At 46.1% G+C, this 22,391-nt stretch overlaps 1 protein-coding gene across 1 annotated transcript; it reads left to right on the top strand.

The window, feature by feature from the left end:
• Positions 1 to 1,553: 1,553 nt before the first annotated feature.
• On the top strand, positions 1,554 to 12,983 carry NABP1 (nucleic acid binding protein 1). The gene is made up of 6 exons (XM_054210126.1): positions 1,554 to 1,869; positions 2,022 to 2,160; positions 5,301 to 5,372; positions 6,753 to 6,825; positions 7,100 to 7,166; positions 8,722 to 12,983. Exons 1-6 carry the CDS (start codon positions 1,779 to 1,781, stop codon positions 8,904 to 8,906), a joined length of 627 nt encoding a protein of 208 aa, XP_054066101.1. The 5' UTR covers positions 1,554 to 1,778; the 3' UTR covers positions 8,907 to 12,983.
• The last annotated feature ends 9,408 nt before the right edge of the window (positions 12,984 to 22,391 follow it).

Here is a 22,391-nt window from a genome sequence, read left to right as displayed (position 1 = left end):
ACTAAATTAAAGCAACTCATGTACTGACATACAGTTCATCACTCTAAAGGTTTTAGCGCTACCAGATTACAGTTACAGAGCCAGTCAGAAGAGATGCCACCGAGCCAGGCTGTCATCCCCCCCATCTGCACCAACTGAAGGATTTGGGACAGAAGTGGATTAAGCTCTTGGGGGCTTTAAGCAAATTCTCCTGTGGCTCATGTGGCCTTCCTGTCAGATTCCTGCAAGCAGCATATTTTATTCCGAGCACCGAGCTGCAGGCAGCAGGGCTGCTCCACTGCCTACACATAAGCATTGCACAACATTTGTTGGACCAGAGCTCCAGTGTGGCGGAACGCGTGGCCAAGCATTTCACAACTGCTGTCATCTATGGATTTCTGCTTACAAAAATAGAAGGGGAGAGCCCAGCTCACTCAGTCTGGCTCTGAAAAGGAAAAGCAAAGCGTCCATACGCTGCTCTGTTACCTTTCCTAAGGGGGAAAGCTGAATAACATAACCACCTGCACACCTGTGGGCTGTTCTGTGGCAGGGAGCTATTTTCTCAGAACCCTCCAGCCAAGCACGTCACAAGGCTGATGGTCCTTGCCACTAGTCCAGCACCTTGGTGGCTTTCCCCTTGGAGAAGCTATTCTCTCCTCATGTTTGACCCAGCTTGTAGCCAAGCTCAGAGTAACGTGTCTCCAAAGCTGGCTCCTGGCAGAGTTCAGGGCACTTTCACAGCCGTTTTAGCACTCAGTAGGATTTAGGCTTACATTTTTCCGAACAGAAAGGTTTAAACCATGGTACTGCATAACCCTAGACCTTCCCTGCATCCACTAAGCATTTGGTTCCAGCCCTGCAGCCCCACAAAATCACGGGGTCCCAGGCGGCACCGCTGCCCTCCTGCTCCTCCCTCCAGCCCCGACATCAGCCATTTCTGCTCGGTGGAGATCAAGGTGTGTCTTCCCCCGAGTAACAACAAACCCGCCCCGAGCCGATGTTGCAACAAACGCGTACTTCTCCTAAATTCGTCTTTTTTTTTTTTTTTTTCTGAATGAAGAACTGGTGCGGAATCGCCCTCCAAGAGACCTCGATGACGAGACCCCTCTCGGTGTTACCACCGGGCCTTAAAATGGCGCGGGCAGGGGGCAACCCGCTTTCGAACTCCCCCTCTGCCCCGCCAGCTACGCATCGGACCGCTGCTGGGCTTTTTGTTGGGTTTTTTTGTTTGGCTTTTTTCTGGGGGGAGAAGTGAGTGACTGAGGCGACGGAGAGCACTCGGCGAGTCAGCCTCGGCCCCAGCCAGAGCCCAGCGCACCCCTCACCGCCCCAACGGCAGCGGCTTCTGTCTTGGCGGTGCCCCGGGAAGGGGAAAATGGCCGCAGCACCGCCCAATCAGCGGGCGGCACCGGCTCGCGCCCGCCTGTTACCCAGTCCCGGCGCTCCGCGTACCCCGGACGGTTCCATTTGGCACCGTCCCCCGACGTCCCCCCCCGCCTGGCGCCCAGGGTGGGCCCGCCCCATTGGTATAAAAGAGAGCGTAGCGCACATGTGCTCCTCAGTGCCGGCGGGAGCGTGAGGGAGGTGGGGGGGTTGCGTGTGCGGTGTCGGTCGGGAGAGGGAGCGGTGGGGGTCGGGCGTGCATCACAGTCACTGCGCAGCCCCTCGGTGCTCGTGTCCCCATCCCCTGTGAGGGCTGCCGGTGCCCCCCTGCCCGGCCCTGCGCTGCCACCGCCGCTCCCCCACGGGATGCGGGCTCGGCCCGCCCCGCCAGCCCTGCCCCCCGCGCCGGCCGCAGCATGAGCGCGGCGAGCGATACGTACATCCTCATAAAAGACATAAAACCCGGACTGAAAAACTTAAATGTCATCTTTATTGTGCTGGAGATCGGTAAGTGGCGCCCGGTACGCCCCACCCCCGGGTCGCCCACGCGTGTCCCTCCCGGGGGGGGACGGGGGGTGCCGGCGGGGCCGTGCCACCCCCCGCCTCGGTGTGTCCCCCCCTGAGCCGCGCTTCTCCTCCCTCCCCCCCCCCCCCCACAGGGCGAGTCACCAAGACGAAGGACGGGCACGAGGTGAGGTCCTGCAAAGTGGCGGACAAGACGGGCAGCATCACCATCTCCGTGTGGGACGAGATCGGCGGCCTCATCCAGCCGGGGGACATCATCCGCCTGACCAAAGGGTGCGTATGGGGCCGGGACCCCGCCTCGCCTCGCTCCCCCGGCTCGGGGGGAGCCCTTTGTCACCCAGGCGAAGGTGCAGGGTCGTGAGCGGGCTCCGGCCGCCTTCCGAGAGGCACGGGTGACACAGCTTCCCCCCCTTTGGACTGGCTCCTTGTTACCGAGGCAGCGCCCTGAGATCACTTGCCAAATTAAAACCTCCTCCTCCACCCCGGAACATGCCTGGCATGAGCCTACAATCTAGTAGATGGCTAGGAAGGGCTTGTATTTTTAATGAGGAGGTGGTGTTCAAGAGACTCGCTTTGGCTTCAGAAAAAATCTCCCTAGGAAAATACTTCTTTTTTTTTTGTTGGGGGGGGGGGGTGCTGGGCTGGGGATTGTATGGGGGATGGATCAGTCAGTCCTGATCTGTAAATCAAGCAGGGAAGTGAGAAGCCTGTTCTTATTTTTACAGCCAATTCTTTACCCCAGCAGTCAGCTCCTTAATGAAAGGAGGAAATGATTAATGTCTCTCATGCAGAAAAGTTGCTTTTCATTGCAGTGGATTTAGCAGAAATGACAGGCAGAGAAGGAGATGCTTTTCAAATTCACTATAAAAATGCATACTAGGGTTACACTGTAGAGCATGTTAGTTTGTTTAGGTGCAGTTCATTTATCCATTCTGGTTTAATTGTTTAAAAATAACCCTTTTATTGCTTGTGAGAAACAGTAGTAGTGTCAATTTGAAAATCCTTTTCCATGTCACTAAATTGTCAGTAGCAAAGAGATAGTCACTTTCCTTTGAGTTCTTCCTGCCAGTTAGGTTACACTTAGAAATCCATTACTCTGATCCTTTGGCCTACAGCACGCCAGGAGATGGTGTGTAAGGCTTTTATGAAAAAAGTACGTAGAAAGTTACTCAGTGGAGCTGCTGACTGAGCTGCTCTTAAGTTGTTCATTTGAGTGCAGTTGTTGATATTGGAGTGAAATTGGATGACCCTTGACACCAAAACTACAGCTGCTTCCTCCTATGCAAATGTCCTTTTACACGAAGCAGACTGGCTCCGCAGCAGAGCTGGTTCTGGGGACCCTGCTTGCGTGGAGAGCACATGGAGTGCTGGGATTAAACCAGAGCCCTGGGCCACCACTCTGTGCAGATGACACTGAAACAAGTTAATAGTGGTACTGTTCAGCGCTGTTAACTGTACTCTGCTGTACAGTAAGCTCTTGTGTACAGAGCTTACTGTAGCTGCTCTGGTGTTTCAGTGCAACAAATGGGAGGGTCATGGCATCCCTTCATGTCAAAAAGTGAGTTTGGCTTGTGTGAATTAAGTTCATGAGCTGACATTGCTGTTCCTGGTGGATGGCTAAGTCATGCCTTCATTTACATGAATTACATGCTCACTTAGGGACTGTGTAGTGAGTGAAATGGCAAAAGCTAAATACATTCTGGTTTGGCTCTCATATGAAGAAAAACACCCTCATGCTGGCATACATGGTTCTCCAAATACAGCCTTATACTTAATTCAAATAGGACTAATTTGGATGTGTGATGTTGCCATTACAAGGCAGGTAAATTTAATCTCTATAGGCTAATCTGACTTGTCAGTGCAGGATACTCACTGTTAGCAGAAAAGCTTAGCTAGGCCCCACATGTAAATGTATCCTATTTTTTTTTCCTGCTAAATTTCAAGCTGTAGATGCATTCCTCTGCAGAAGCAGACACTGTTGCTAATTTTTTTGTCATTGGCCGATTAACTCATTTACAGGAAGCTGCTGCAGTTAATATTTTTAAATTTGAAGTTAGTTCTGGAGTTAGTGCTTTATGGCCAGCTCTTTCTGAGACAAAAACAAATGCTTGCATACATGGAATAACTTTGTGCTGGAGGTAATCAGTCCCATGATTTGCTGGGTCTCATCCCAGTGAATGTATGTTTGACTTATATTTGTTATTTGGTAGCTCTTTTCCTTTGTGCTCTGCCACCAGACTGTCCAACTAGCTGGTTATTAAAGATTAAGCATAGAGGGAATCTTTAAAGTAAAAGGTAGCATTATGGAGTGGAGAGCATTAATCCTGCCTCTGGGTGGGAAACTTCCAATGCAGGCACTGTAACTGTAGATACTGTGCTTTATTGCTTGCACTGAAGTACAGAGGTGGTTATCGTTGCACTGGCATTATGGTCTGTTCTGCCAACCTGGTTCTTCCCTGCTGCCTCTGCTCAAGGTGCTGTGTGCAGCTGGATGGCTCCCGGCCTCAGCAGATAAGGCAAAGGGCAAGAGGAAGGTTTGTTATCTCTGTTCCAGAGATAGACCTGGAGCGTAAGGAAGTGGTGACTTGTACGGGTTATCTGTGACTCCTGCGAGTCCAATTGCTGGGGCTCCCTATTTCTTTGCTAGAAGATACCCATATTCCTGTTAACTCCCTTGAGCAGCACCTGGGTTTCTGCTCTGCATTTTTGTTATTTTCTTCACATACATGATGCCCCTCACTGGAAGGAACAATTATGCAGAAAGTTTTGCATAACTCAAATTCCAGTGCTTGAAGTCAAGTACCACTATAAAGACTGGAGTGCACTCATGCTGTCTTGTAAGTGAATGTTTCCGCAATCAAAAAGTGATTTCATTGCTTTTCTATATGTCACTGGGATCATGATGGCCAAACTTGTGCCTTTAAAAAAATATAAAAAAATCTGGTAAGGACCTAGACTAAAAAAGTAGTCACATCCTATTATACATATCCAGGAGCGGTATTTATATTCTCCAGTGAACAAAGGTAGTTCTTCCTGGCTCCTGCTGAAAGCAGAACTGAGAGTTGTCAGTGAAGGGTAACACGGATACTGCTTTTGGCACAATGCCATTCCTCTGCAGGAACAGTCATAAGGGCTGCTCCAACCAAGGAGAAAGCATCCAGTCTCAAAATAATTGGCTGCTTTCCTGGAATTGCCAAAGGAGTCAGCTGAGCTTCCAGTATCTTTTGCTAGAAGTAAAACATGGGGATCTATAAAATTTTAGCGTGGTAAAGTTGTGGTCTCTGGGAGTTTTTTTAGTCCATTCCTGTTGATATGTAATGATTATTAACATAGCATGCTTCTACTTCCTTTTTCAACGGTGGTATTTCTCATTCACTGAGAGACAGTGCTTTGCTTCTCCTTTCTTTGGCCAGGTACGCATCTCTGTGGAAAGGATGCCTGACACTTTACACAGGACGAGGAGGCGAGCTGCATAAAATTGGGGAGTAAGTATTGCGTGCTTATACTTGCGGTGTTATGTACTGTTCTCAGCAGAGCGTCATGGTAAGTATAAGACATGGTGGCTCTTAGTAAATGGAGGCTGGGGCAGCAAAAGCCTGTTGATTGCTCATGGATAGGCACAGTATGGGCAACTATGGTGTGAGTTTTTACATGCTGTTGTGGTAATGAGCTCCAGCCCTCTCTGGATTCTAGGGTATATTGAGGAAAATTGTCCTTCGTCGTGGCACAGATCTGGGTGTCACATGGGGGAATTGTGTAAATGACAAGGGACTTAATCTGCATTGCTTACCTAGGCCTCAGCTTGTATGACCACTTTGTTTGCGTGTGTGTATTGTACTTTAGAGGCAAGCAGTGCAAAGGAGGAAGACAAAGGTTACTCCAGTGAATCATATCTAGACAGAAGCGAGCCTCATTAAACCTTCTTTAAGCTGCCCACAGACTAAGGCGGTGACTCCTCCTGACTAAGAACAAACATGAGTAACATACTTGACAAGCAACAGGAAAAATAGCAACATTTTCTAATGAGAAGAGTACTTCCGCTGTTGCACAAAGTGCCGTGGAAGGCCTTGTAGACAACTGGGAAATGGGGCTGTGGGTGGCCACCGCTTTTCTCAGGTGGTTCAAAAGTGCCCAGTGCTCAGCTGGAGTTTGGGAGGGATGATGTGCAGATTTCCTTTGATGCAAAGGAAGTGAGGAAGACAGCGAGGTGAGTCCTCATCTGTGTTGTGCGTCCCTGCAGGAGGTGGGAGCTCCACTTCTGCTTAACCAGTCCAAGCTGCGTAATGATTCAAATCTTTCTTCCCCTCTGCCGTAATTTCCATGTGGTGAGTCGGTGGGTCTATTCCTCCATAGTCCCCTTGAGTGCAAAAGGATGTTTTGAATTTCACTCCCTATTTTGGACTGCTCTGTGCTATTATGTTAATGGAGCGCTCCATAGTATGGGAGTGTTTAAGTTTTCCCTAGAGATCTAATGCAGTCACAGTTTGGAAGCAGGCTGGGTGACTCTGTGCCTCAGGTGACCTTGAGAGTGGACGCTGGACAAGATTGTGCAGCTGGAAGAGCAGTGAAGGGAGCCCTTTCATCACCTTTTGTTTCCTTAAGGCCAGTTTACCTCCTAGAGTAAGCATGTGCTTGCCTCTGCTTGACTGAAACACCGTCATCAGGAAGATGTGACAGCTTTGCCACAAGCCTATAAAGGGATCAGAGAGTCTTATAATACCTATGGATACTCTCTGAACAGTGGGCTCTGGGTTAGTTACTTCTAGGTGATGGGATATGTCAAGAACATATGCTCTTTGACTTGTGAAGTTGAGAACTCTGTTAAATGGCTTTAGAACTTCCTCATAATCCTAATTTCTCCTCAGGTTCTGCATGGTATACTCAGAAGTGCCAAACTTCAGTGAGCCCAACTCAGAACACGTCGGGCAGAACAAACTGGTATGTTAAACTTGTCTGAGGCTTCTGGCGTAAAGTGCTCTTTGTTCTGAATATTTCACACTAGGCTGTGATCAAATGTGATTCTTCTGGAAAAATGGACTTGAAGTGAAGTGATGTATAGACAAAAATGAGCCAATAATTAGAATAGCAAATAAATTCTGTGTGGACCCACTATAAGAACACAGGAGAAAAAAATCAGCCCTTTTCTGTAAAAAATGTGATTTCTCTTTCTGATCCATGTCTTGTCTTTTTTTTTTTTTACATTTCTCTGAAGGCACAGGGTGAACAGAATAATAGTTCTGCATCAAGTAATATGGGTTCTTGTACTTTCGGGCCAATGGGTAAGTCTTTTCATTTTGTGAAAGTGAAAGAATGAGAAACACTTAATGGGAATTAAAAGAAACTTAATCTTGCTAAGGGTTCTCCGCTCTGGGACAAAGGTGTACTATGCTCTAAAAAGTCTTTTAGACTGAGGCCCGAACCTGCAAGCACATAAGCATGAACGTTTCCTGAATAATGGTTTCAGGATTTCTTCCCTAGAAGAATAAGAGATCAGAATATTCAAGGTACTTTTATCATATAAAAGACTTGACTGATCCTAAATTGTTTTTATGCTTTCAAAGAGTTTTTGCAGCACAAATTCTGTTTTTTTAAACCACCTGAGACCTTGGCTTTAAAAATGAATGACTCTTAACTTGGCAGTCACCTTGGCGTTCCTGCCGGGTTAACTCCCCAAAACAGAAGTGGTAGTAATCTGAATTTCAATATTTGACCTGGCTGGATTATTTTGTGATGTATTTAAATGTTGAATCTTAAATAAGAAAATGCTCCGAAGACTTGAATGGGTGTAAGCTTAGAGGGAACCTTAGTTATGGCCTGCCTACACGATGCCCAAATTCTGTACCTGGCGTTGTATAGCTAAGCTCTGCTGGTGGATGATGGCAAACAGATCCATAACTTGCTGTTAAAAACCTCTGTGTCACTTCAGTGACTGTCCGCTTCCTTTTTAGCAACACGATTTTCATTTATCTTACTTTCTTATGAGCCCTTTGTGTTCCTTTAAAAAGAAATGATTCTGGGCAAAGAAGGGCAGTGTTTTCAGGCCGGTCTTTCCTCAGTGCCAGGGTGAGGCGAGTAGGCTTTCAGCCCAATTAGCATGTAGGTACTTCCTTGATGTTCCTGCTTTTGGGTGGTGAACAGCTGTTTTCACTGAGCTTGTGAATATCTTCTGAAACTTCTTTTTTTCTCTTCCTGCCTCTTGTGTGGTCTTTAAATGCAATGATTTCCTTTTGTCTTTTCCTTCTCTCACCATGCTTCCTGTCATCATTCTGCCTTTTCAGCACTGTCCCTCTTCCTACCAGCAAAATATGAGCAGTGATGCTTAATGAAGCTCAAGTTCATGAGAATTTGGGGCTAGCTGAGTTGCCTCTGTGGCTGGACTTCACAAGGCAGCTTTCTGTTTCTGTGTGCCTGGTAGTGGGGGATGACGCAAGGAGCTTTGTGTAGCCTGCTTTTCTTTTGCTGGTTCCTCCTTGATTTCTGCTGCCCTGCTGTCTCTCTGGAACATCTTGGTGTGTGACCTACAAGCCAGTGTATGTTTCTGAAAGCACCAGTCTAGTTTCACGAGACTCCAGTCTCTCTCCTGGCCAAAGAATTAGCGTGCAACTCCGCGACCCTTCTTGTTTTAGTTGAGAGTGGAGAGGAGGTAGTTTGGGAGGGAGGAAAAAAGGTATGCTGTGGTTTGGGGTCTTGCAGTGCCAGAGGGGCTTTTGCTTCTGGTGCCCAGGGTTTGCTGGCTGCTGCCAACTCCATGCATTCCCTCTTGCTAAACTTATGTAAAGGGGCAGTGATTTCAGTCCATGGAACTTGGCAATAACCTTTTTTCTGTCTCTTTAGGAAATGGCTTACAAACTGGACCTGAATCAAGCGGATTTCCATTTACATATAATCACGGCCACACTTATGCAGGTAGTGGGAGAGGCAATGGACGAGGACCCGTAAATCCAGCACCAGCTAATAGCGTTCAGCCTCTTCCTGCTGTCAGTAATGGGAGGGACCCACGCAGAGCCTTTAAAAGATGACTATGCCAAATGTGGTTGTACAGCTTGCTTAAACTCTACACTCTACTTGAACACTTATTGCACTTTTATTTATAGTTAACTGTGAACCAGTTTGTCCTTTACTGTTGTTTTTTTACCTTTTGGTCTATGGAGCAAACTTGATGTGATCTATTTCTTGTTTTGCTTAGGGAAGCACAGTGAGTCTTCCCCATAAATTAAGGGGGTAGGGGGAGAAGGTGGATATAAGAAAGTAAGGGTAATGGGTTAAGAGTCTCAAAACTCAGTACCCTTTGCTAAACAGAAGAAAATTTCAGTTACATGTATGTATTTTTCTGTTTCTGTTGGTCAGCCATATAGCCTTAAAAGGTCTGCTATGTCCTGTGCATGCATACGTTGACTTCCATTAGGATTAATGGGAGCTCTTCGTATTGGAAGAGAAATGAGAGGGAAGAGCAAAGCTGCTCTAGTGAACTCGGTGTCCTTGGAATGAATATAGCTTGTAAAAGCAATAAGTATAAGGAAATGGTGGTGCCAGCACCTGGTGGTGTCTCCTAAATCAGAGAATGGGTAATTCAGATGAAAGTTGAAAACATGGTGAGTGTCTTGAAGCTTGACTTCTGATTCCAGAATGGTGTACACTACTTTAAAAGAAAAACTCTCCATAAACACCATTATCACTATCAAGGAGAGTGACACTGATTTCTTTGCCTTGGATAGAAGCTTGGATATTCATTCTTGCTTGCATGAAATGGCAGGAGAGGAGGATCTAAATTCAGACAGCACTGGAGAATACGCTGTTTGTAGCCACTCCTAGTGTAAGCGCCCAAGGTTACTTTGCAGGAGTGTGAATTTCCAAGAAAGAACTGTTTTCAAATGCTGCATTAACTATCTCTTCAATGAGGCTGCCTACTTCTCCTTCCTTCATTCACTTTTCCAAATGAATTATGTATGAGATGAAGCTGTATGTGTGGATTACAGAGGTACTAGCCAAGCACACAGCTACGTTTCTGATGCTGTTACGCTGCTAAGCTTTCCTTCCTCTCTTTTATATGAAATGCGAATTATCCCTTAAAGAACTTAACCCCACCACCACCATCTCCCGGGGAAAACAGCTGTGGTTTTATTTCTGAGATCACAAATGCCTTGACTCTAGGTAAGAGTCCAGTGCCATATTTCAGATCAGGTTCAAAAACAACTTGGAAGCTGAGGTGTCATACTGGATTCATCTGTTTAACTCTTCTTATAGCTGACCTCTTGAATAAAAAAAATTGCACTAACCATTTCAGAAACAAATCTAACTTTCTTTCTGTCAAGCCATAAAGACTTCATGACAAAAGGCTCTTTCTGAATTGTGAGTTGTCTCTGTGGTTGTTCATGTTAATTGAATCTACTACCATGTCACTAATGTTTACAAGTTATTTACATTTGATACCTCTGCTTTGGTACTCTGTCACGATGGTTTGTTGAAAATTGCTTCTAATTGGTAAAAGTTCCTTGCTTAATCTGAAATACTGAACTCTTTTTAATGCAAGCAGCCATGACAACAAACTTCTGAAATTTGTTTAGAGAAACCTGTGTGCCCAGACACCTGAGGGATGTTTGCCTCTGGTTGGTAAAGTGCTATCCTGAGACTTGCTTCCAGGTGGAACTAGTGAAACTTGTCTTGGACACAAGAGGGTGGCATGCCTCATGAGATCACCCATGGGTTCTGTTATGGAAGAACAGTGGTAATTGGTAAACCAGGAAGCACGCAATGACTTCTGGGGAGATGGCGTAAGGAGGTGATATGTAACTCAGGGACTTTAAATTGCTTTCTTATTTAAATAAGTCATGTGTAGTCTAGATGCATGGACAACCTCTTATGCACTGTTGCATTAAGACATTTGATATGCTTGTGAGAAGGAAGCCAAGAGGACTTCTAAACCTGTGAAGTATATATGACATGTTCCGGAGGTAACTGAGGTGTAAGTATGGTGTGAGAGCTGTGCTTTCCAGTAGTAGCTGTAAAGGTAGCAAGTGAACAGTTCAAGTGATGGCATGGTGGGGACTTCATCCTCATTGGGGTATGTCAACCATGGATCCCAAATCCTGGTGGTCTTGGCTTCTCTACAGCATAAAGCAGGTTGAAATGGGGAGGAACCCTGTGTTAGTGTGTGCTGAGGTGCCTGATGTTTGTAGTTCTATGCATTTGAGCTTTTATTAAGCGAATAAACAGAATACTTGTTCACAAATTCCAAATAAAAAGTAAGATGATTACTGCTGATAAGTGGCATGAGATTAAAAGCTTGCCGTCAAGTGGATGATTGATTTGCAGTTGGGAGGAAAAAAGCAAGAGGCTGGTCTTCATGTTCTCAAGGTTAGTAGCATTCCTGCCTCCCTGTTTCTTATGTGAAACTATTTCAGTTTATTAATAAATTTTTACTTCTTTGCAGGGGAAATCTGTGCCCTGAAAAGTCGCATGGACTTAAAGTAAATAATCATAGTAATTTTTCAAGATCTTCTGATCTTCCAGTGAACCTAAGACAAAGTTGTTTCCCTCTCTGAGGGAAGTGTCAAGATAGTGAGTTCTCAGCTTGCAGAGGAATCTGGGAGCCTGCCTTGCGTCTGTTTGGATCATACCACCTTGGTGTATGGAGAGACACAGATATGCATTTCTCTTGTGTAAACAAGCAGTTGTCATTAATTATTCTGACACCATGAGGCAGTTCACGGGTGCCCAGGGGTTAGGTCATTAGGGAGTCTCTTTACAGATGTCTTCCCGAGATATTAAAGGTAAGGCTGCAGTTAGAGTAGTCTCATTCTAGATAATACAGATTGCCAAAGGAAAATCTGTAAGGTGTTCACCTCTCCAGACAAACGGCACCATGCTGAAGTGCAGCTGGGCTCTCATACGCTTGAGTCACAAGATGCCCAGCTTTTGTCACCCCACAACAGCTCATCTCCTCTTGCCTGCCCTAATGAAAGGACTGATGGCGGACTGCAGCAATGTGGCAGCAGAGAGAGTTTTGCTCTCTGTCTGCTGCAGTCCTCCGTGTGTTCCTTCTCCATACTCGGTGTCAGTCTTTCCCCTTGATCCCAACAGTGGAAAAGCAGCCCTGTACTGTGAAATACTGTCCTAAGCTTGGCTACGTGGTAGCGCCATGCACTCCATGCCCACAGTGAAAATGGGAAGCTGCTGTGAGAGCAAATATAAATGCTGGACCAAGGCAGGCGAGACATAATCTGCCTTCCCAACTCATTTAATTAGCTTTGGCTGTCCTGTGCACTCCACTAATGCTGCTTTTCAGCATCACACAAATTCCAGTAAGGGTATCTGCAGCCAGTACTGCTTCTGTGAAGCTGCTACTGGTGCTATGAAATGTCTTCTCTACGTCAGTGCGGTCTGCACAGACAACACCCATAGCAGCATTGCAGGGATGTCAGCCGCGTTCTGTCAGTGTGTGCATTTCTCTGGGCAGAGGGGAGTGTTTAGCAGGCAGATGCTGTTCCCTGTAGCCCATTGGGGTCAGTTTTTCACAGATGTTAACACTTGTGTTTTGCTGATGGCCTGGCTGTGCTATGGTCATCCTCTGCACCTCATAACCGTACCCCCAGAACAAAGGATCCTTTCCTGTTCTATAAGGCAGTTTTCATCAGCAGCTCCCTAAGTGTTTTGTTAGGACTAGGAATTAGTAAAAGCAATGGGGTTTTGAGGGTTTCTGGGCAAGTTTCCTGGGCTGCTTTATGGCCTGTGTATGCTCAGCTGCCCCGTTGTTCCCCCGCTTCTCTCAAATGTCTATAGGTTTGCCCTTTCAGACATACTGTTCATTCTCAACCCTTGAGCCAAGCAATTATTTGCACTGCTGAGAGTGGTCTCTGGCAGTGCTTTCCAAGGGGATCCAGGGAGGTGCTTTGCTTTCTCCTGCAGCTCTTGCTAGTGGCTAGCTCTTGAGCTGGAGTTGGTCGATTTGGGGAGTTTCCCCTTAGCCCACCGTGTGTCACGGAGGAGGTCGCAGGGCCGTGGCTCTGTGTCCTGGCTCTGTTAATGGCTGCAGCAGAGCTAAGGATGGCTGTGCCTGGGCCAGGCGCTCCCCCAGCTGGGCGATGCCGCGGGGTGAGCCTGGCCCTGGCTGCCGGGGAGCCCTGGCCAGCCTGGGCTGAGTGGCCGGGAGCATCCCCCAAGGAGGGGTTCTCCAGTGACCCCCAGCCCCTCCACGCTGCAGCTCTGAGGCTGATCCGGGATGGTGCGTGGGTGCTGGAGGTGCTGGGCCCTGCAAGGCCCCTGCTCCCGGCTGCTGCCTTCGCTTGGCCGTTTGCAGGGGCTTGTGGCAGGAGCAGGTGCTGTGTTTGGGGAGCTCAGGGGAGCTCTGCTGGCCCCAGTGGCTTGGGTGGTACTTCAGCCACTGCGGGTGATGCTCAGCATCCCCAGGGCCTGCTCCATTTTGCGGGGCAGGGGGCAGAGGATTGCTTAGGACCACGGAAACACCCAGGCCTTAGAGGGCTGTGTCTGCGGCTGATTTAACAGCCCTTTGCTGGCGTGCTTTTGTTTGCTTCTGCATAGTTAGGGAAATTGGAGCTCCCTGAAGGGGGAACCACTCATGGGGACGTGGCTTCAATTTAAACAACAAGAAAAAAAGCTGTTGTGTGCCCATTAGAAGACACATACCAAACCAGGGGCAATTGGCTGAAAACTGAGATTGGCGTTTTCAGCAAAGCCCTTCAGGAATTCATTCAGAAACACACTTTCTGACTTCAGCCTTAATCGCGCTACTAATTCCTTTATTCCTGATTCCACAGAATTTGAAATTGTTACGGCTCTTGATAAGGATTATGCTTTTTAATTCATTCTGTGATGGACATTTGTATGTGTGTGTGTGTATAACATGTATAAACACACACAGCGTCTTGTAATTGGGATGGAAAAAATTAATCCTAAACAAGCTGTTGACTGAACTACAGAGGATAGAGTTTAAAGGGATTAAGAAAAAGTTTGGAAGTGACTAAGGGAAACACTTAAGGACTTCATTTAGCTTTTTAATTTCTCTAAATCACTGATGTTGTTTCTCAGGAAGAAAGCAATGCCGTTATAAAAGCTTCATCTAAAACTGCTCTCCCACTCCCCCCAGCTGATAAAGACTGCCCAGATTTGTACTTTTCCTGGGGAACAAGATTAGGGATGGGGTAAAACATTAGGATTTAGCTCAGAAAAGAAAACTCTTGTGCTGTAAATGTACCTTCAGAGATAAATGCTTCTTTACTATATGAGTTTAAATGGGATGGTGTCTGCTCTGCAGAGTGGGGGACCCGAAGCAGTGCAGTCACTGCAGGGCTGACTAGCTGCTACATGTTAGATAAACTGGCATATAAAAGACAAAATCGGCTTACTACATCATTAACTGTGACTGCAGGAGTGTAGTTGTATGTTGTAAGGTACATCAGCAGAGCCCTCGACCAAGATATCTTCAGGTTCACAGACAGAGTAAAAAGGTCTTGCAAAGGACTGAACAACTATATTTGGGAAATTTGGAACCACACTTGCCCAGCTCTGCCGTTTGCCTGCGGGGTTGGCCGGGAGATCCCACCAGCTTCAAGTGCGATTTGGATTGGGTCCTGTGCAGGCAGTAGGTTCTCATCTGTAAAACTGGGATACGGTGGTGGGGGCAGATCTATTTGATGCTAAATTCATAATTTATGAAGACACTGAACGCTGTGGAAAAGCTGAAAGCTACAGTCAATGTGTAGATTTTTCTTTCTAAATCAAGAGACATTTAGGAATATGTATTCCTATACTTGAATTCTTTATAGTTATGTATTTGGGTTTGCTCTTTCTTCCAGAGGTGCCAAAAGTGCTGCAGTTCTGTGCCCAAATTGCAAATGATCCATCAGTTGTTGAGAGCTCACGGGTGCAACCGGGAGAGGCGGCTGCTGCGAGGAGTGCTTGTGTGCTGTCATCGCACAGCTCCGGCTCTCGCGGTGCCGGCTCCCGGTGTGGGGTCCGTGGGTACCTGTACGGCCGCCTGGCAAGTCGGGGGAGGCCATCCCTTCCACCCCAGCACCAGTTACTGGTGCTTCTGAGGGTGCCGGTGGACATCTGGATATGGCAACATCAGCTGCCTGCCGGGCACAGCGGTCCAGCAGCGTAGAAACTGCTTGTGCAGGACCTGTCAGTGATGCTTGCTTTTTTTTTTCCCCCCCTGAAGGAAAAAACACACGTCCTGGTGGGTGGAAATGCAGCATTAGCAACTCATCTGTTAGAGCTGGTGCTTCTGCTCTGATCAGGTCCTGTTGTGCATCCGCACCAGGGCAGATGCGGGGGGATATGGATACCCCAAATCAGGATAGCTGGAGGATGCCAGGGCAAGGTCTGCAGCAGAAGGGCTGGTGGGGCCCTGGAGGGCTCTGGTTGGTGGCTTCTGGTACCTGTATCATGGGTAAATTTTTAAAACTCTCAGACAAATACCTGTCAGGAGTGGTTTGGGGAGGGGGGAGTTGATTCTGGTGTGGGACAAGCATGAAGATGCATTAAGTGATCTCCTGTAGCCGTTTCCACCATTATTTTCTATGATTTATGCATTAGCTTAATTTTTGTAATTTCCTCCTTCCTAGGTTGATTAATACTAAATTTAATTTTCTGTAATCAACTTGAGCGTGTAACTTGGAGAGATGAGGTTTAGGCTGATTGCGGTAAAAATCTACCTATCCTGTCTAGCTTGAATAAAGCAAAACTAATTTTAGCTCTAAATTATGCAATATTTTCATGGAGCTCTGCAGCCTACTTATATTTAACCTTTGAATGGAGTGCTCTATTTTTCAGATCACCTAATGTAAACTTTGTAAATGGGTTTTTTAATTATGAGAAACCCACCTGCATGCCATCAACCAAATTATTAGCGAGGCAGAGAAGGATAACCAATAGTGCTGTCAGACTTCAGCTGAATATGAAAAATGTTTAAATGCCAAGAACAGAGGTTGCCAAGAAATAACTTTAAACACCAGGTGCTGGAGGAACAAATTAATATGACTTATTTTATTTTTAGAAATAGTGAGTTGAGGCCTGATGCAGATAGACATTTCTATGTGCAGCAGCAGCAGCTGTGCAATAGGACTGACAAAATCAACACAACCTTCTCTTAAAAGAAAAAGAAAAGATCTAATTTAGTTTAAAAATGCCCTAGGTAGGGGGGGAAAGAGAACTTTATCTATTCTCCGCTATTTGTAAGACTTTGGTGAGCCATTCTTGTGCTGGTGCTTATCAGAGCTGTCCGGGATGTGGTTTGGGATGACCTTGAAGCAAGAAACTCCTGTGTAAAAGCCACTCTTGAAAGCCTTTCGCCGGTACACGCAATCTAGTTTCATTTTGTTTATGCTTTGCTGCTGGCAGGGCCCACTGCTAGGGACAGTGAGTCTAAATGTTCATGCTGGGCTTATTTTCCCCAGCCAGTGCAGGGAATCAGAGGTAATTTCTAGAGAAAGTGGGACCCAAAACAGCAGTAAGTCAGTATCACGAAGCCAATAAGAAGGATGTGTCAGCTTGGGAAAACGGCTGCAATGAGCTTCCTGTAGCTTTTTTAGCAAAGTGGGTTTGTGGAAGCCTTCTGTGAAACTTCATCACTGTTGTAGCTGAAGGCGTGAGTTACAAAAATCTGGGTCTTTCTAGTGGATGCAAATGGCTGGAAGCCACGTTGGGGAAAAGGTGCATTCATAACGGTGGCTCTTTTGGATGTCTGGTGACTGTCAGACAAAACCCAGATCTGTAATTACGTTGTGTTTTTGTGAATGTGCTTCAGCAGTCTATTCTCACTGGGCTAATTTTGAATTTTTTGGGGTGCCATGAGTAAATAGATCCTCCTATGGCCATGGCGGGTCAGCTGCAGTTATTACCACAGGCTACTTCTTCAGTCCAGGCATGAAGGTGGCTGCTTAGGGATTAATTTAAGGGTGATGTGTGCAGCGATTTGGGTGATGTGCGTAGCCTGTCATCAGGCTTAACAGCCTGTCTGGGGGCCCTGGCTGTCAGCAGGGTGCTCTGTCGGTGACCCATGGGAGGAGGTCTCCCTGGGACTGTAGGTTTAGGTACTGGAGGTGTTTCCTCTTCCTCCAAAAAATGTTTGGTTCACTCCAGCCCAGGATGTGTGGACTTTGGCTTGTTTTTTGTTTTTTTTTTCTTGATTCAGGTAAACTTGAAAGCTCCCTGCTGTGCAGCTCTGTGTTTTCTCTCACTGCCCTGGCTTTTACCTGTTCTGAGAAAGCCTCCGCCAGCAGCCGCGGGGGGGGTCTCACCTGCCGCCCTGCCGAGCCTTCCCCTGCCTCTTGCTCACCTTGCCCTTTGATTACTTGCACTGCTGCCAATACTCAACTTCTTCAATATCATTCTGATTTGTCTCTAACATTATTACTCATCAGGTGTTCGACAGGTCTGCCTCTCGTTATTTCTGCTTGTTCTGCCTCATTTCTGTATTACCAAAGTAATTTGCAGGCCCGCCCAATTGGAGCCCCTGTTTCCCTCCCCAGGTAGGTGTGACCTTGCCTGCCCTCCAGGGTAACAGCGGTCCTCCTGCAATCCCATTGATCCGATCCTCCAAGGCCGGAGAGAGCATTTCATGCATCATCGTAACAAGTTGTTCGCAACTCCCTGTGCACCGGGCTTCAAATTCAGCCTTTCAAAAGGCTTTGATAAAGAAGGAAGGATCATTTTTTTCCTGACTGCTGCAAATGAAAAAGCTTTTCACTTGGGAGTCGTGGGTCATATTTATGGAAATGGGGAGAGCACTTGCAATATTTATAGCGGTTACAGAAGCAATTGAATCTATCTTTTATTGATATGTATTTACATGCCCACAAAAATCTTATTGCACAGTAGTCGGGAGAACTTTATTTAGATTTAGTATTTTGAAGTAATATTTTAGTGCTTCTTTATTATCCATGGAGTGCGAGATTCAATATTTCAAGTAGGACTGTCACCAAACAGCCGGAGGTTTTTAAAAGATTTTTATTTTACATAAAGATAAATGTTGAAGCCACATTTTTCAGAGGCACCATCTGTTCCGTGTTGACCTTAATTTTCTGGATGAGTGCTTTTCTTCAAACGTTTTAAGTCTTGTCTACATTTCATTTGGTTGGGAGTGTTTAGGTTATTTGTTGAACAGGAAATCAGATATTCAGAATGCAAACACACCATTACATTGCAAATTATTCCGTTTGTATAATTTAGCAAACTGCTTTGTAAATACTCTGCAGACTTGCTGGGGTAGCTCTGCGTCTCTGACATCTGGTGGGCCGGCCCTGTATGGAACTGGATGTCTTTTGAATGTCACCATCATGCCTTGCACTGGGAGATGGGGCGCAGGACACCGAGTGAGAACTGCAGAGGTGTGGGTAGTTTTTAGGGACAAGGGTAGGATAAGGATAGGGGTTTCTGGCCTTGGAAGGACTTGCTGTTCAGGCTGTCTAAACAACAATACCTGATCCTACTCAAAGCAGGGCACTAAAATAGCTGTATGTCTACATATGCATCATCCCCATGGGGCAACACCTCCACTTCTTCCTTCAAATTCTTCTTGCTCTTGTGTCTTAGCTGAAATAGGCTTATAGGTGATTTTTGCCTTCCTTTGCCTCCAGCCTTTCTTCGTGGCTTGTCCGAGCTCCTGCAGCTCTGGCGGTTCAGCTGGTTGTTACCCTGCTACCTTCAAGGGCTTTCAAGATCTCCAGTCTCTCTGCTTCTTCTGTCCTGTATCAGCTTTGTGGGCTTGGCACATTCCCCCATCCTGAGCTCATCTGCCCCCTTGTCAGCCCCGTAGGAGCTTCCCAGCACCGCTGACACTGCCCCTTCCAGGGGGCTGTAGCTAAGACCTGCATAGGGATATGTTATATGTTCTTTATTGATAGATCTGGTCAATAGATTTGGTATTGATAGATCTATTATTGATCTGGGCTAACGCTGACCCACAACAGCAACCATTTTAGTGACAAAATGTACTCATTGCAGGGTTGGTAACGTCTTCATGGCTTTGGATTGCAAGTGGGATTGTAATCATGCCATTACATTTCTTTTCATAACGTAGTAGATCCTTTTGCCCCTCCTGCTCTGCAATGTTTGTAGCCTAACGCAGAAGGGGTATTGAGACTTTTTTCCCCCTCAGAATATGGATTTGGAAATAAAACTAACAATGTGGTAGGAAAAAGTGATACACACATTATTTTTTTTTGTGTGCTTCAAGAAAATCCCAGAGGGAAATACCGTAAGGATTGCACTCTCTTGAATTAACCCACTGGTTTCTTTACAGATCTACTGTATAATTGCCTAGTAAAGCCCATTTCAATGAGATGCCAAGACGTGGAGGAAAAGAGTTGAACAAATCACAAAATACCTGCTTAAACCCAAACTGTGGTGTTTCCAAATACAAAAGCCCAGAGCGTGTCTCACCAGGCTGCCTGGCTTTGGAAATAGCTATTGCTACACCAAGTTTTGGGGGAAGTGTTGGAGGGGGAGGCAGGGGGCAGGAGCGGCTGCTGGACTTGTGGCTCACACTAGTGGCTGTTTGCCGCCCAGAAAACCATGTGGTGCTCTGCAGCTGGATAGTTAGAGGGTTCGTGGCTGTTTGCATGGTACATACTGCGGCCGAGGCCTCGTGGAGTGAAGGCAGCGTTTGGTTGGGGCGGAGGAGGCGGTGGGTCAGGTTGCCCGCCGTCCTTCTTCCCACCGTGCCCAGGGAACCAGGACTCTGCTGGGAAGTGGGGATGTCGAGTCTCTCGTTTTTTAACTCCAGGCTAGCTCAAGGTATTTTAAAGAGATCTTTTTCTAATCTGTGCTATAAAACAATCAAACTAAATTTAGAGTGGGGTAAATTTTGTCTCTCCTGGTTATCTCTAGCATCTAGATTTATATCTCTGTATGCAAGGACAGGAGTGACTAGTACTGGAGAAAACAAAGTATGCTCTTCCTCCACCACTGAAACAATGTTCTTCTGCTCTCTGAAAAAGCACTGAGTCTTGCAAATAGAAAATGAGAGTGGTTTGGTTGTTTTGGTCTTGTTTTGAGGCAGTGATTTATAAAATAAGTCAAATTGCACATCTGAAAATGGGTGAAGAGTAACTCAGAAAGAACTACTGTCCTTTGTGCCTGCAGGACGGGCTCTTTCAGAAGTCAAGATGTCTGGCTTAACTACCGGAAGGTGAGCTTTTAATTATTACTGTAATTAATCTCTGTTTTATCTTTTTCTTTTTTAATCTACTCATCAGTGACAGAAGGAGCTGTTGAAGAAACCCATTGAAAGCAGGACTCTTTAGCAGAGCAGGGCTTTCCCAGGTGTGGGCAGTGGGGTGCGGGCTCAAAAATAGCCCGTTGGGCTGATGGCAGCATTTAGGACTTCAAATACCGCTCTAGGACAGCTTGAAACCTTCGAACTATCAAAAAGCTGGACTGTGCTTAAAAGCTGGACTGTGCATTTGATGTGGAAGTCTTGGGTGAGAGAGTGGCATCCCAGCATGCTAACCGCCCTGGTGGCATGAAGCCCACTTCGCGGGGGGGGGGGGGGTCCCATTCAAGGGTCCCAAATGAAACGTGAACATCCCATGGCTAAGCCTGAGTTTGCAGTAAGATGCTGTTGGAGACTATGGCCGCAGTGGGGTATGGGAATGAACAACAGCTGTGTCCTTTTCAAAACAGATCTACATTAAAAACAGTATGTCTTTCTCTTCAGCAGAAAAGTGTTTAGTTTTACAAGATAAAAATACATTTGTTTCTACGCTTCTGCCTTTCTATGATTGGTTAAGAAAACACCTAGCTTTGGTAGCATCATTGTAGAATAAATGTTTTAAAATCTCTTGATGTCTGTTCGTCATGTTTCTGTGGATAGTTCCACAGTCAAGGTTTGAACAAAAAATTCTTTTGAGACAAAACAACTAACTTTTATGTGATTTAAAGAAGGCATTCTGCAAATACTGCCTTTGCTTAGATGTGGTCAGATCTGCACCACGTGAGTAAGTGTATTAAAGATGACCAAAAGTATTCTGACCTGCTGGGCTGCAAATTAAATATGAAGTCACTGTAAAACTATTTGGAAGATTAAAACTTTGTTTCCTAAGCTGAAAAGAGAGGGTTGAAAGCTAAATGCTTATCCATGGGAATGCCTGAACCATCACGTGATTTTAGATGTCAAAAAATAAGTGTTGTGAATCTGTGGGGCTGAGGGGGGGATCTGCTTTCTATTGGCACATAGGATAGGTCACCATTTACAATAACAAAAGCAACAGCATCCACCAAAACCTTCAAACCTGGCATCACCCTCCCCAAAATCTGCGCTCACTTTTCATTGCAAGTACTTCTATGTTTGCATTGTGGTGAAATCCAATGTCCTGCTGCCTGTTTAATTTTTGAGGCAGACCGCTGTGCAGTCTGTCTCACGTGGTGAGACTCTGATGTTGAAAAATCTAGCAGAAAACTGGCAGGTCAGATGGGGAAGCGGTACAGATCTTGCTTTTTTTTTTTTTTTGTCAGGGTGAAACAAGGTGCTAAATAATGGGAGGTTTTGTGTGTTGTTTGATATTTGTATATACCACCAGGCATAACCACACGGTGCTGATCAGGAAGACGGACTGATAGGCAAGTGTGTAGCTGAAGGTGATCGCCAGGGGGGTTCCTAGGGAGGTTATTAAGGGCTGTAGAGAAGGGGAACGCAAGCTAATTGTTTTGATTCTCCTGGTCTGCAGCAAGAAAGGAAATCTTCACCTCTGCTGATCCAGTCACGGCCCTGCCACTTTGCTTGCAGTGCTCCGGATGAGAAAATGAACCCTCTGACCATCATGTGCCATACAGTGCTGGCTGCCCGGGGGTCTCACCTGTGTGCTGTTAAAGCCCTGCCTCACAGGTGCTCTGGTCTCTCCAGAAGGGCCGTAGCCGATCTCCTCGCTGGGCTGGGGCAGCACGGCGCTCCCAGGGCTTCCACTACTCAGTGAAAATCCAAGCTTCAAAATAACTACCCAGTGCTTGGAAGAGGATGGCCAAAGAAAGAGCAAGGTTGGTTTCCTGCGCTTCTGAGAACTGTTTTCGTATTCACTTCTCACAGTAAAGAATTAAAATTGCTATTTTGTTTGAATCCATAGCTTTTGTAAAGCATGCTCCCCTCTGAGGAAATTACCACAAACCCAAATGTTCAAAAGCTGAACATCATTTTTCCTTATTAGACCATGCTATTATCCCATGTAATCTCTGGATTATAACTAATTAATGTAGCTACACCTAATTATTGAGTTAGCTACAGGTGAGAAGGAGCTTACTTTTAATGAGATTTTTGTTTGATGGAAATGAATGGGTTCTCTAAATGGCACGTCCTTTCATTCACAATTATTTGCCAAGAATTGGATATCACAGTGATGTCGGTTGTTTTCTGTTTTGTTTTGTTTTCCAAACATAATGCAAAATGTAATGTGTGGTGATTTGGTTGACTGCTCAGGAGCAGAGTGCTATTTGAGAAGAGGCTTGGAGTGATGACTTGCACTTTGCTAGGATTCCCAAATGTAAGAAACTGG

Source organism: Rissa tridactyla, chromosome 7, assembly GCF_028500815.1.
Source record: "Rissa tridactyla isolate bRisTri1 chromosome 7, bRisTri1.patW.cur.20221130, whole genome shotgun sequence".
NCBI classification, from domain to species: Eukaryota; Metazoa; Chordata; class Aves; order Charadriiformes; family Laridae; genus Rissa; species Rissa tridactyla.
The sequence above is the reverse complement of the archived record's forward strand: the minus strand, read 5'-3'. Positions and strand labels throughout refer to the sequence as shown.